General features: G+C 26.8%; 1 protein-coding gene across 3 annotated transcripts; it reads left to right on the forward strand.

The window, feature by feature from the left end:
- The first annotated feature begins 7,221 nt into the window (after positions 1-7,221).
- LOC110624811 (ferritin-3, chloroplastic) lies at positions 7,222-11,021 on the forward strand. 3 transcript variants are annotated; one of them, XM_043961076.1, is made up of 9 exons: positions 7,222-7,666; positions 7,957-8,040; positions 8,117-8,177; positions 8,302-8,389; positions 8,936-8,997; positions 9,202-9,267; positions 9,343-9,406; positions 9,573-9,670; positions 10,599-11,021. In XM_043961076.1, exons 1-8 carry the CDS (start codon positions 7,359-7,361, stop codon positions 9,626-9,628), a joined length of 789 nt encoding a protein of 262 aa, XP_043817011.1. In that variant the 5' UTR covers positions 7,222-7,358; the 3' UTR covers positions 9,629-9,670; positions 10,599-11,021. The 3 variants fall into 3 exon arrangements, with proteins under 3 accessions (XP_043817011.1, XP_043817010.1, XP_021625836.1); XM_043961075.1 differs by lacking the exon at positions 10,599-11,021 and adding an exon at positions 9,931-10,273; XM_021770144.1 differs by lacking the exon at positions 10,599-11,021 and having other exon boundaries at positions 9,573-9,851.
- Positions 11,022-13,742: the final 2,721 nt, after the last annotated feature.

Genomic DNA, 13,742 nt, shown 5'->3' on the forward strand with positions numbered 1-13,742 from the left:
GTGTATATTTATAATAATGGCAATGAACGTGTACAATAGATCATATGAACACAATGTTGAGGGAAGTTAATGATTAAAATAATTGACTTGGTAATTATTTATTTTAATATTAATGATCATATGCACACATATGAGATTACATGAGAAAGTGTAGTACTTGCACAATCCGAAGAAAAAAAAAAGTCGTGTGGCACTGGCAGGCAGCACGTTAGAGTCTTAGAGATCAAGCTAATGACTGATTAGCAATTATAAAGAACCCTTTTGGCCATTTTAGTAATTAAACAAAGCATACTTCTAATCTATTTTATTTTATTTTATTTTATTGTCATGTCCTGTTTTTTTGTATAATTTACTATAGAAAGAGAATCTATTTTTTATTTTCAAATCCTTTGCATTAAAATCTTGCTTTATTACTTAAAAACCCCCCAAAAAAATCTGGCTTTATTACTTTTTTGCCTCTATAATCTACATTAGTTACCAAATAGGCATAATAGTTTGAAGTTTATTGATGTGAATTAGCTTTTGGCGTATTCAATGGTCCCATTAATTTGTCCTATTAAATTAATTTTTTTCAATATAAATAAAACATATTAAATTAATTTTTAATAAAGAGAGTTTTTTCGCATTATATTTTTACATCACAGTAGGGGAGGTGATAAAAATTGAATCCTAGTCATACAGGGCTAACTTAATGCCTTTTACCAACTAAACTAGCTTTCGCAGACGAACAATTTACTTGAAATCAAACCTTTTACAAAAGTTTAAAAAAAAAAAAAAAAAAAGTCTTTTACAAAAGCATAGTACTTAACCCTAGAAAAAGAAAAATCTTGAACATAAAAAAAAAAAAGAAAAAAAACCCTAGAACAAGGGAATAGCCATGGTCACAAAAGACAAGATTTGTCCTTCTAAAGCAAATCTTTCAAGTTTTATATGTTCATCTTATTGTAAGATAATTTTTGTAAGTTTATGTAAAGGACCATTTAGTATAATCATTGCCCTTAAATAATAATAATAAAGAAGAGAAAGAGCCCTAGCCCCTGTGAGAAGAAGGAGACACCAAATAGGAACCGACGGCTCCGGTTGACCGCCGCCAAAGATTGTGTAAAGGTAAGGTTTCCACGTTCTGTTTTGTCTCTTTGCATCTTATAATTCTGAAGTTGAAAATAACATAAAAAGGAAAAAAGAAAAACAAAAAGAAAGAAATTAGGGTTTGGATTTATAAGGTTGTAAACCCTAGATGATAATTGTATATACATATATATATGTGGAACCCTAGTTAGCCAAACTCCCAAGAGAGGAGGTTCTACGTGAATGTTTGTTAGAGTATTTATATATATACACACACAGACATTCACGTGAAACCTCACACACAAAATAAATCCCTCTTCATCTCTTTCAAAATTTTTGCTTAATTACTTAAAGACCCACATTAATTAATTAATAATCAAAATATTCTAATTCTTGATAAGATATAACTTATTATAAGCTCTTTCTTGTCCAACTACGTACGAATTTTAAATTAAATATTTATAATGAGATTGATATATATAATTCAAGTAAATTATGGGTTCTTTTGGTAATAACATCCTTATTTTATAGCAATATGACATCCTCTTTCATGTAATATTATTTATTTATATGTGAATATATATATATATATATATATATATAAGAGTAAATGAATCACTTTTATATAAGAATGAATTTATAATAGATTCACTTATTTAATTAAAAAATTGTTAATTAAATTGATAATGTAATACTCAATCATATATCAATATTTTAAATACTTAGATATAGGATTAAATTTTAGTTCTTATTGTTATCTTGTATGAATCATTTGGTATCCAATACATTAGGATGATATGAGATTTAAAAAGAAAAATAGAATTTTAGTATGTGCAAGTGAATTTGATTTAAATAGTTCACGTTTTCCTTTTTTATCCATTTTTCCCTTATTCTATGATCACACATAACAGTCATTCTATTACAGTGACATTTATCACTATCATACAGAGTCGTACGAATGGACATATCCGCTTTCTCACCATCGTCAGGCGGTCATTTAATTCCCGTCCGAGACTCGTATTAATAAGGTTATAGTATAGCTGGGTTTGTTCCCCATTAACCTATCAAGTTAGAGAATTGAATCCTTTTTTGATAAGTTTGGATTTCGGTCTGCCCGGCCTACTCAGATGTAATCTGAGTTGTGTGATGATGAAATAGTTTGCACGATAGACTCTAAATTTTTATATAAGAACTCGATTATGATCTGAATATCAGAAATTCGTCAAACATCACATACATATCGAAATAATTCATATTCACATTCACGTCAAATAAACTTATTAAAAGGAATTAACGGTACATAGTTATTGTTTGAATTAGATAAAATTATACCATTTTCATTATGATTAGTTGTTTATTGTTTAGATACAAAGTATGAAGAAAGTTAATGAGAAGTTAATAGGAAATTGGGAATATAAAATTAAGTTGGTGTCAACTTCTTGCTAAATATCTATAATTTTTATTGGGAAATTATTGTTAGTTGGCGACCACAAATACTAGTCTCGTGATGAGTTATAGAAAGTCTTGTTCAATCACTATCCATGGAAAACACAACTTGGATTAATTCCCAATAAAACGAGTACAATTTGTTAAGACCATTCTATTTTGGAAGTTTATCTGTCACGGCTAGGTTACTGTGGCAGCATCACACTTTATTAAATAATATTATTTATGTATTCAATTACAAAATTATAGATTCTTATAATTTAAGAAAAAAATTTTTAATTTGTATAAATAGAAGTGAACATGCATGTATTGACCTCACAATTCCTCTGTCCATATAACCCACATCACTTTGTATCAATAGTCATTCTTCCCCATGGCATTAATACAAATGAAGATGAATCAAATTATTATATAAAAATAAATTTTATTGTAATTATAAATTAATAATAATAATTTAAAAACTATTACATCTGGTTCTATCTTACGTATAAAATATTAATTTAATTATTTTTTGCAACGGATAAAATATACAATTAAAATTATAATTTTATTATATAATATAAATTCTATTTATAACAGTTTTAAACTATTGATAAATTATTGTTCTAACCGTATTAAGTTAATAATTTCATAATGGGTGCAAAATGTAAATATATTATTGTCTAAATCCTATCATGTAGTAATGAATTAAGTTAAATTTGAAGAGCTTATGATTATTTAATTATTTAAAATTTTTTAAAATTTAAATTAAATGACTTTTTTAAGTTCGAATTGAATGTAAATAGATTTAGATTGAGTCATTTACAAATTAATAAATTAAATGAAATTATATTTTATTAAATTAAATATCAAATACATCATGAATAAATTTATTTATTAATAATTTTAGTTAATTTTAAATTTAAGATAATAAATTTAATAGTAAACAATTTTAAATAAATAAGTATTTTTATGAGACAATTCATTAACTTGTAAAAAAAAAACGTTCAAGAGCCTTAATCAATAAACTTGATTTTAGTTTATATTTTTTGAATTTTGAATAAAATAAAATGAATTTCAAATTATTTTGAATCATACGAGTATTTATAAATATGATATTATAATTTATCCTCCCATGTGTTCATATTTAAATTTCATTTGTTTCATTTTTCAAAATATGTCGATATATATATTCTTTCAAAATTATGTTTAAATAATAACATATATTGGAAACTCCAATTCCCCTTTGATTATATTCCCCTTGGAAAACCAAACATGAATAAGATAGTTATTTTAATAATTAATAATTATCTTATATTTCTTATAATGATTAATTAAATATTATAAACAAATATTTTTTCATAATTTTGCTTATTTAATTTTTAAATACTAATATTTTAATTGAATAAATACCAAAAACTTTATTGACGAATAAAACTCAAGCATTTACCCTTATGAACTTAATTATTTCTTGCGAAGAAAATTAAGATACACTTGTAAGAGATGTATAATATTAAGTAGTTTATTGTACAAATTGTTGATGACCGCCGGATTATTGGCACTCGGCCATAGTTGAGTTTTTTAATAAGAGTCAGATTCAAAACCCATTAGACTCGTTACACAAACTGACCTATTAGTGTGCAACCCGATTCACAATCGAACAGGCCGAGTTGATCGGAGCTCGAAATCATAGGGACTCAGTGATGGGAGTAAGAGAGCAAATTCAATTATGCCACGACCCTACCAGTACAAGCGCCAAAAAAAAAATTAAATGAGCGACAGATAATATTATAATAAAATTACAGTTATGCGTTATTAGAGAACAAAGAGGAATAAAAGAGAAATACCTAAACTATTTAGGCTAAATTTACTCACTCATTCTATGGATCTCAGATCAATTATCAAAATTATATTATATCTTAATAATTAAGAATACTTGTAATAAGAAACTTTGCATCCTCATAAGAATATCATCATTGCCATTTTACAAGTACAACCCAAGCTTAGCTGCCATGGAAATACCTTCTGGCAAGAAGAGTCACCTCCGCCTCCACATGAAAATTTGTACTAAAACAAGAGTCCTTTATAGCAGTTTTATAATGAGAAAAGAATCTAAATTGGCAGAAAAAATGAAGTTAGCTAGCTAGCTAGCTAGGTCTTAATTAATTTGGACTCATCCTCACATGACCCATGATTTTATATTTAGAGAGAGAGATGGAAAATCATGGCCATATGATAAGTTTCTAGAGAAGGTGTAGGGTATTATTAAAAATGAGTTTCTAGAGAGGAGAGTTTGAAAGAGTTGTAAAACCCTAAGTAGTACTAATTAAATTTTGGTTACATGCATTTAATGATGCTCACATGATTCCAAGCTTCTTTTCTTGTCTTCCAAAATAAAACAGCTCTGCTTTCGTTGTATGTTGGTCTCTCTTAATTATACTAAATGATTTACAAAACCCATTTTAATTATTTAATTAATTCTTCAAGATATTGACCATTGAATTTGTTCTTTATAGGATGATTCATGATTCCTTTGGCCACCTCCTACTTCTGTCTATGACATGGAATTCCCATCCCAAATTGCAATGCCAAGTTCCCCAGAAGATTAGACGTATAATTAATTAAGAAATATATGGATTTCAAAACCCTAAGCTCTAGGGAGATGAGATGGAGTTGGACCAAAGGTACTGAGAGAGAAAGAAGGTTGTTTCGATTGTGGGAATTTTTAAAAGTTTGAGACCAAAATAAATTAAAAGGAAAAAACAGACATCTTCAGTTCACCACCTTAATCTAAGATAAAAATATATATGAGCTATCTCTCCCATGCATTTTGCATTAAATGAGCTTCGTGCATGGTAATCAAAGTTCCATTTTCGATATGCATGGTTTTCTTTTCTATCATCTTCATATTGTCCTTAAAAGAAAATTCAGGCATTTTATTTATTTTTTTAATTAAAATGTTGATAATCTCAATGTTATGATTCATATTTTACGTTATAAAATACTTCTAATGTCACCATCACATTTGATTATTTGATCGAATCAAATTAAAATTTTAACTAATGGCATTATGAAAGTTGAAAAGTTTGAAATTCTTTTTAAAAACTTTTCACCATATATCAAAAGATGTATCCCATCCCACCATTGAAAATTTCTATACAAAAGGTCTTTTTAATGATTTGAGAATCGAGAGGCAAAAAGAAATGGCTAGGTTTAGGTCCAAAGGCCCAACCAGCTTAAGAGTTTAAGAACCTTGAGCTTGCTTATTGTTTCAAGAAGTGCAAAAGGCCCTTTTCCTTTGGGTGGATGTCCGTTAGAAAGGCAATCTTATGATGGAGGGACTTTAGTTAATTTATATTTTAGAAAGGCATATATTTATACAAATAAATGACTTATTCATTTGTTAAAAAAATTAATCAATTTATTAATTTTGTAATTCTATTCCTGTTTTGAAAAAACATATTTATAAAATCATGATGTGTATTTTTTTTTATCAAAAACTAAATTTAATTTCTGAAAAAATAAGAAATTTTTTAATCCTAATTAGTAATTTTCAGCATAATGATTGAATTTGTTTTATTATATTAAATTGTCTTCTTGCATAGAGATTTAATTTGAATTATTACATGTTGGTTTTATTTTTTGGGATAATTTTGTAAAATTTTTTTAATAGCTACAATAAGTATTTTCACTAATAACAATCTTTTTTTTTTAGCTTTTTTAATTTTTAGGTTTTTATTTTCTAATAATTCTTATATTTATAATTAGGAATATCTCTTAAAAAATATCATTATAAAATTTCACTAATCTCTTATTTAAAATCAAAATTTTTATAAAAATTTAATTTTATTTAATTATTTTTTATTAAATCTATTATGTAGAATGAAAGAATTTATTTTTTAAAATTTATAAATTTTTTATTTTTTGAAAAAATAAAAGCATATAAATTTTTAAAAAAATCATTTAAATTTTGAATCTTCTTCTCTTCTGATAACGACGTTTCGATTTCCCTCCGACTCTTCGAAAAATTATATATATATATAAAATAAATTTCATACTGATAAACCTTCATTAAATATGCACTCCGAGATTTAGTTTGGTCCTTGTGAGGTTAAAGGTTCGACTCCCCACTCCCTATTTTAAAAAAAAAAAAATAAAAATAAAAACCTTCATTAAATATCTTGTCTACCCCATTAATTTTTTCAACTAATCATCCCGTGAATAAGGCCCCATGTAACAAAATTTAGCATATATAATTAAGTTTATTGACTTTTTCTTCAGAATTTTAAAAGGGAAAATGAATGATTGATTTTCCTTTCCTCTTTATTTAATTTTGATTGAGACTTTATTTTTTAAAACTTCAGAATTTAAAAGTAATTCTCATACTATTAAATTTAAATTATTTTAAAATAAATATAAAATCACAACTTTATCATTTAAATTTCTTAAAGTGAAAAATATAATTAATACATACTTTTAAAAATACCCCTTCCCTTCCATTTAGAAAAAATGAAAGTGAAAACTTATTATTATTTTCTTTTAAATAAAATAACAAAAATAAAATTATATTTGCCTCTTGGCTCCAAGTGGTCCACTCCCCATAATTCTCTCCACACAAGCCACGAGCAAGCCACGCGCTCCACCTCCATCTCTCAATCTTCACCCTCCACGTGTCTAACCAATCTATCGACCAACATTTCTCTTCCATCCCTTCTATTTCTTCCACACACATTCTCACACTCACACAGGAGAAGAGCACACTTCATGCCCATTTCTTCCATTTCCATTTTCAAATCCTCTCGTCGTCTTCAAAATCAAAAAAATTCTCAAAACCCTTTTTTTTCCATCTAGAATTCGATAGGAATATGTTGCTCAAGGCTTCTCCTGCTTTCGCTTTGTTGAGCGCCCATGGCGACAATCTGGGTCCTCTGTTTTCCTCTGTTTCTTCGTCGCCTAATACCCTTTCTCTTTCGATTCTTCGTGGAAAAGTTTCCACTGGGTTTGTTGTCTGTGCGTCAAAGGGTGCAACTGATAAGCCGTTAACTGGTGTTGTTTTTGAGCCCTTTGAAGAAGTTAAGAAAGAGCTCAATCTAGTCCCCACTGCCCCTCAAGTTTCTCTTGCTAGACAGAAGTATTCTGATGAGTGCGAAATCGCGCTTAATGAACAGATCAAGTGAGCGTTCGAATTTTGGGTCTCCTCGATCCTGTTTGTTTTGTGTTTGTCAAAAAAAAAAAATGATGGGTTTATTACGGGGATGAAAATCGAGTATTCGTTTCTCGTTTTGCTTGTATTGTGTGTTTTTCATCTGCTTCTGAGTTTGAACTGATGTTTTCGTGTAGATTTTGTATCTCATACGTCTTTCGTTTGTGATTTTCTGTTGTTATTTCGAATACAATTTGTTTATAGCTGCTTATACTTCTTTCTAATGAATTTCTTCTTCTTCTTTTTTCTGGTAATGGCAGCGTGGAGTATAATGTCTCCTACGTGTATCATGCCATGTTTGCTTACTTTGACAGGGACAATGTTGCGCTAAAGGGCCTCGCCAAGTAAATTTCTCTCCAAATTTTCTTTGTTGTTCTTGTTTTTGGGTTTAAAAACTTACTTGTGGGCTTTATGCAATAGGTTTTTCAAGGAGTCGAGTCTTGAAGAAAGAGAGCATGCTGAGAAATTGATGGAATACCAGGTCTTTTTAACCTTTGATATTTCTAGTTTTTATACAACGTTTGCTTTCTTTTTCTCTTTAGGCACTTGAAATTACAACATTTTCGTAATAGAAATGAATCATTAATCGTCTTTTAATCTTTCAGAACAAAAGGGGTGGGAAAGTTAAGCTGCAGTCTATAGTGATGCCCCTTTCCGAGTTTGATCATGTGGAGAAGGGAGATGCATTGTATGGTGAGTTTGGATTTTTATTTTTTTTTCTCTAAGCTTAATGAAGCAAAGCTACACCAGGACGATTGAATTTTTATTCATAGGGCCTTATGTTTTCTTTGTAGACGTGTTCTGCAATCAATGGCTTTTGTTGGTTTTGCTACTTAGTACTTGGACCATGGTGTGATTTTGTGAATTTCAGGTGGAATGATTTTCTGTGATTTTTCCTTGGTTGTGGATGGAGGGATTTGAATTTGATTTTGTACGGCTTTTCTCTAATTCATTAGGGTCATGAGATTTAACTCGGGTTAATAAATGCCGGAAAAACTTTATTGAGTATGGATTCGAAATTTGAAATGTCTAGACAAAAATTTGTTATCACTTCAAATCCACTGCATATGCATTTAGACATTATTTATGACTCTCCAAGCTTATGATTTGTTGTGATTTGTTTTGTTTTTGATGCAAATATTTTGAACCAGTACATTACTTTACAGTTTTGCTTTGTTATCTCGTTAAGTGCTGTATATCTATTCAATTTGCACTAACTTGTTAATTTTCTTGGTTCAGCAATGGAGCTTGCTTTGTCTCTGGAAAAATTAACAAATGAGAAGCTTCTAAAGTTACACAGTGTAAGACATTTCTACTACTTGATGTTGTTGCTCAATTTTGAAGTAGATGCATTTTTCAATTCATAATAAATTTTAGTTAAAGCAACACAGTGACCTATGAAATGGGATCATCCCTCAAGCTTCCTTGGTATTTAGAAATGTTTTGAATTTGTTGGATAGATTTCGTAGCCATGGTATCACAGTGATCCTAACTTTGACCAACAGGTTGCTGAGCAGAACCACGATGTGCAGTTGACAGATTTCATTGAAAGCGAATTTTTAGCAGAGCAGGTATATCTTTTAGATTTACCTACACTGGTATATTGTTGACATTCAAACTTAGCATTTTGATCATTTCCTTTGCAGGTGGAAGCCATCAAAAAGATTTCTGAATATGTTGCTCAGCTGAGAAGAGTGGGCAAAGGACATGGTATGAGTCCAAACTCTTGCTTCATAGCTACTTCTTTCATTGCTATTTTTCTCTAACAAAGTTCTCTCATCATCAATCATTCATCCTTGGACAAATTCTCATCCTTTGTATATATGAGCTTTTCTTGTGTCTTTCTGTTTCTAAATTTGCTTTGGTGGACCACCAGGAGTATGGCACTTCAACCAGATGCTTCTTCATGAGGAAGAGACTGTTGTTGCATAGTGATGGAGAAATCATATTTGCTGCTTAGTTACCATTTTGAAGGTTATTCCATGCTATCTTTTTGCGTTAGTAGTTCTTTGTCGAGAGATTTTTTATGGTTTAGCTCAGAATATTAGATGATGTTGATAGATGACAGACAATTAAAAATACATTAGTCCTCTTTCTTGATAATGGTGATCCTGTTTAAAAATAGTTGAAATATATGGATGTCGTTTCTTTCTAATTTTCATGGTTCCTTTTTTGCAACCACAAAATCATTGACAATGGCATATTGCTACTTGATTCATTGTATGATTATGCAGAATTATTAGCTATTCTTCAGTGGACTAACGAGTCGATCTCACTGGTGGGCTCGTGGTTCCTATCCCTGGACCATGGCATGGTATCTAATCATCAGATATAGCTAGAGTCCAAACAATTCTTATTTCCAGTTCGTGTCCTTTCTATTGAGCACTTCAAGGGATACAGTAGCGTTCTCCTGTTTGGTCCACTATATTCTTCCTAGGTGATGCTCTTCATGTTTGTTGCAAAGAGAAAATTTGTAGTATTCTTTGTGCTTAAATAGATACCAAGTAGAGTATCCTTGGTCAATCCGTAGGTGTATTTATATGATCTTTCTTTAGTGATGCACAGTTATTCTTTCTAGCAAAAGATGTCTGCTACTGGCTGCAATGTGCAGATCAGCTTGCTTCTAACTTAGCTCCTATGTGTATGCTTAGTTTTGAATTCCAATCTAAACCCTCCACCGAAAATGAGTAGATCTATGACATGGCTGGCTTGCCTTGCCCCCAAAAAATCTGCTTTCTAGTTTTGCTTCTCTTTCAAGTGAATTGGCTGATTTAGCTTTATCCTCTTCTGGGGTTTGAAGCATGCCTCAAGAATTTATCAAAGTTGTTCTAGCAAGATGTGTATGTTCTTCGATATTCAAATGCATCAAATGCTAAACAAGATCCTTACATTTAATTGCAAGTGTGTTGGACCCCATGGGAGACAGAAGTTGATTTCTGGTCCTTCTGTTGAGGAGAAAACTTGAACCAGAAGCTTGGGCTGCCCCACTGGAAATGTGGGAGGTGGGCTATTGGCTGGATTTCTCTTTCAGGCTACAAGAAAAGACATGGTTTATTACTTTATTTAGACATTTAAATACTTCAAGGCCACAACAATATTACAATTCAAAGGACATGTCAATTTGGATATTAATTGTGCTAACTGACCTTTCATTGGCTCTTCCCACAAGTTTTGAATGCAAAACATCAACATTCCTGTGATTGCTTTATGTCAATTCCCATAACAGCAAAATGGCCACCACGAAAGGTAAGAGCATGCAAAATTTAGTTCAAAATGGGAGAAAAAAATTTTATTACTTAATTCAGAAATTTGGTTTACTTTTTAGTATATTGATTTTAATTTCTGATTGTATGAATTCAGTCTTTAATTTATTTTTGAGGGAAATAAGTATATTGACAATTCTTTAACGTTAAAATTAGTTTAAATTATACGAAAATGCCTGACTCAATATCATTATTTATTTATTTATAAAAAAAAGCAATATATTTTTTTAAAATTTTTCATAAAAAGCACTTATTTATTTATGTAGTTTTCATATTGTAAATAGTTTAATCCATATGCTTTTAAGTGAGTTCAATTTTAAAATAAGTTCATCTCTATGAAATAGTAAAAAGATAAAACAAAAAAAAAAAAAAAAGGTTTTGTGCCGGTTTCATATACAAAATTAGGAATAATCAATTTTAAATTAAAAAAATAAATTAAAATTTTATATAATTATATATAATTTGTATTTTTTAAATGAAATTTTTAAAAATACAAAAATTCTTTTATTTAAATTACCTTTTTAAAGGGAAAATATGTTTTTATCATTTTATCTCTAAATAACTAAATTTTATTTACTTGTAAATATTTTAATAAATAATAATTATTTAATTTTTAAATAATATTAAATAAAAATAATAAATTTTCTCATATATAAATTTAGAGGTGAATTGAATTTCATAATGATAATAAAAATATGTTTAATTTAATTAATTAAAAATGAGTACTATCGTTTCTTATTAGATTTCTGTGGCATCGTACGCTCTCGAATATCTAAAGAGTGAAAAATTCTTTCATCCACTCGGTTTTCCTTTAATATTATTTTGACTACTATTATTCAATGCAAATTAAAAAATTGATCGAAGAATTAATTTAAAATTTTAATTTAATTTTTTAGTTTAATATTTATTTTAAAAAATTAATTATTTTGAATAGTTTTATTTTAATTAAAAAAGTTAATAAAATTAAATTAATGGTAATATTATATTATTTTTTAATAATATAAAAAAATTATACTATAATAAAAATTAAAATATTTTAATTAAATTTTAAAATATTAAAAATAAAATATAAAAAATAAAAATTTTAATCAATTAAATTAATTCAAGTAGAATTAAATTAATTTAATTTAAATCAATTTTCATTTAAAATTTATTGAAATTACTTTTTATTACTTTTAAAATTTTAATTTTCAATTTATTCGATTTAATTCAATTTTAAATTGAATTTACAAATATTGACTCCTATAAATAATTTATAATAAAAAAATTTATAATTTAAAATAAAAAAATTCATATAATAATATGAAATTCTAATTTTTTTATTGATTAGGTATTTTATTTATATTTTTCTTTAATTTTAACTAAAATTAACTTAGTAAAAAATCTTAACAATAAATTTAAAAAAAAACATATTGGCGATATCAAATATTATTTAAGATTAATATGTTAAATACTTAAAATATAATAACAATCTAAAAAATACTTTGGGTAATTAGCAATAAGCAGCAAGTATATGGAAGGTTTGCTAAAAATATTGATATTTAGAAATTAAAAAAGTAAATAATTTTTTTAACTAATATAAAAATAATTACGGACTAACCACTGTTAAATTAAATGTGACCATTATTATCGATTAAAATAATTTAATTAAATTGATTTAAATAATTTTTAAATTTATTTTATATTTAATTTAAATTATTTAATAATTTTATATTAATTATTATATATAATTTTAATTTTTTATAATCTTATCGATGTGAAAAGGAAGCCGCAGCAGAATCACCTTCACACCGTAGAAATCACAAAGTGCCATCAATGATTTTGACAAATGGACATATCATTCATTGCATGTGTATTTCAATTTATCCAATTTTTAAAATTTATATCTAACAATTATAAATTTTTATAAGTATAAAAATATAAATATGGAATGGAATTAAACTTTTATCAACGTAATATTAAAGTTGCCAAATTTGGTATACTTCAATAATTAAGATATCAAGAAACATGTTGGGTTCCATTCTCGTGTTTCCCATAAAAAATTTAATAAAATTAATAACTTTATTTCTTTAATTTAATAAAAAATACTTTAATTTTTAATATTAAATTATAATAATTTAATATTTTATAATTTATTTTTTATAAAATTTAATTCCTTTAATTTTAATAATTTATAACAATTTAATCTTTATATTTTTAATATTTATAATAATTTAATTTTTTTAATTTAAATTGATTTTCTTAATTTACCCCCGACTAATTGTAATTTTAATAAAATAAAAAAATTAGAGACTAAATTATTTATTTTCAAAAAATATACACTATAAATTATTAATTTTATTAAATTCTAAGAACTATACAAGAAACTATCCACATACATTTTTTTATTTCAATTTTAATTTTAAAATAGAGTCCACCAGTATATATGAAAAAATTACTATTTAATTAATTTATTTTAAAAAATATTTTAAAATATTCAAACATTTTAAAAAATTTATTAATTAAATTTTTTATTAATTTTATTTATTAAATATTATAAAAAAAATTTAAAATATTTTTAATACAAATAAATTAATTAATATATTTTTTAAAAATATAAAAAATTAATTAATAATTTTTTAAAATTATAAAAATTAAATAATAAAATATTTAATAATTAAAATTAATGAGTAAATTTTTTAAAATATAATATATTTTTCAAATTTGGGACCAATTAATAGATTTCTTCGTACTAATTTTTCCTATATTTAAGATCACAACACAAAACGGCAGCGTTATAGCCA

Source organism: Manihot esculenta, chromosome 10 (genome assembly GCF_001659605.2).
Source record: "Manihot esculenta cultivar AM560-2 chromosome 10, M.esculenta_v8, whole genome shotgun sequence".
NCBI lineage: Eukaryota > Viridiplantae > Streptophyta > Magnoliopsida > Malpighiales > Euphorbiaceae > Manihot > Manihot esculenta.

What these genes read in the sequence shown, in the direction of transcription:
- LOC110624811 (XM_043961076.1), top strand. Translation starts at nt 7,359, where the DNA reads ATGTTGCTCAAGGCTTCTCCTGCTTTCGCTTTGTTGAGCGCCCATGGC. An exon ending in AGCTTCTAAAGTTACACAGT is followed by an intron (nt 8,998 to 9,201) that starts GTAAGACATTTC and finishes TTTGACCAACAG; the next exon opens with GTTGCTGAGCAGAACCACGA. An exon ending in AAGAGTGGGCAAAGGACATG is followed by an intron (nt 9,407 to 9,572) that starts GTATGAGTCCAA and finishes GTGGACCACCAG; the next exon opens with GAGTATGGCACTTCAACCAG.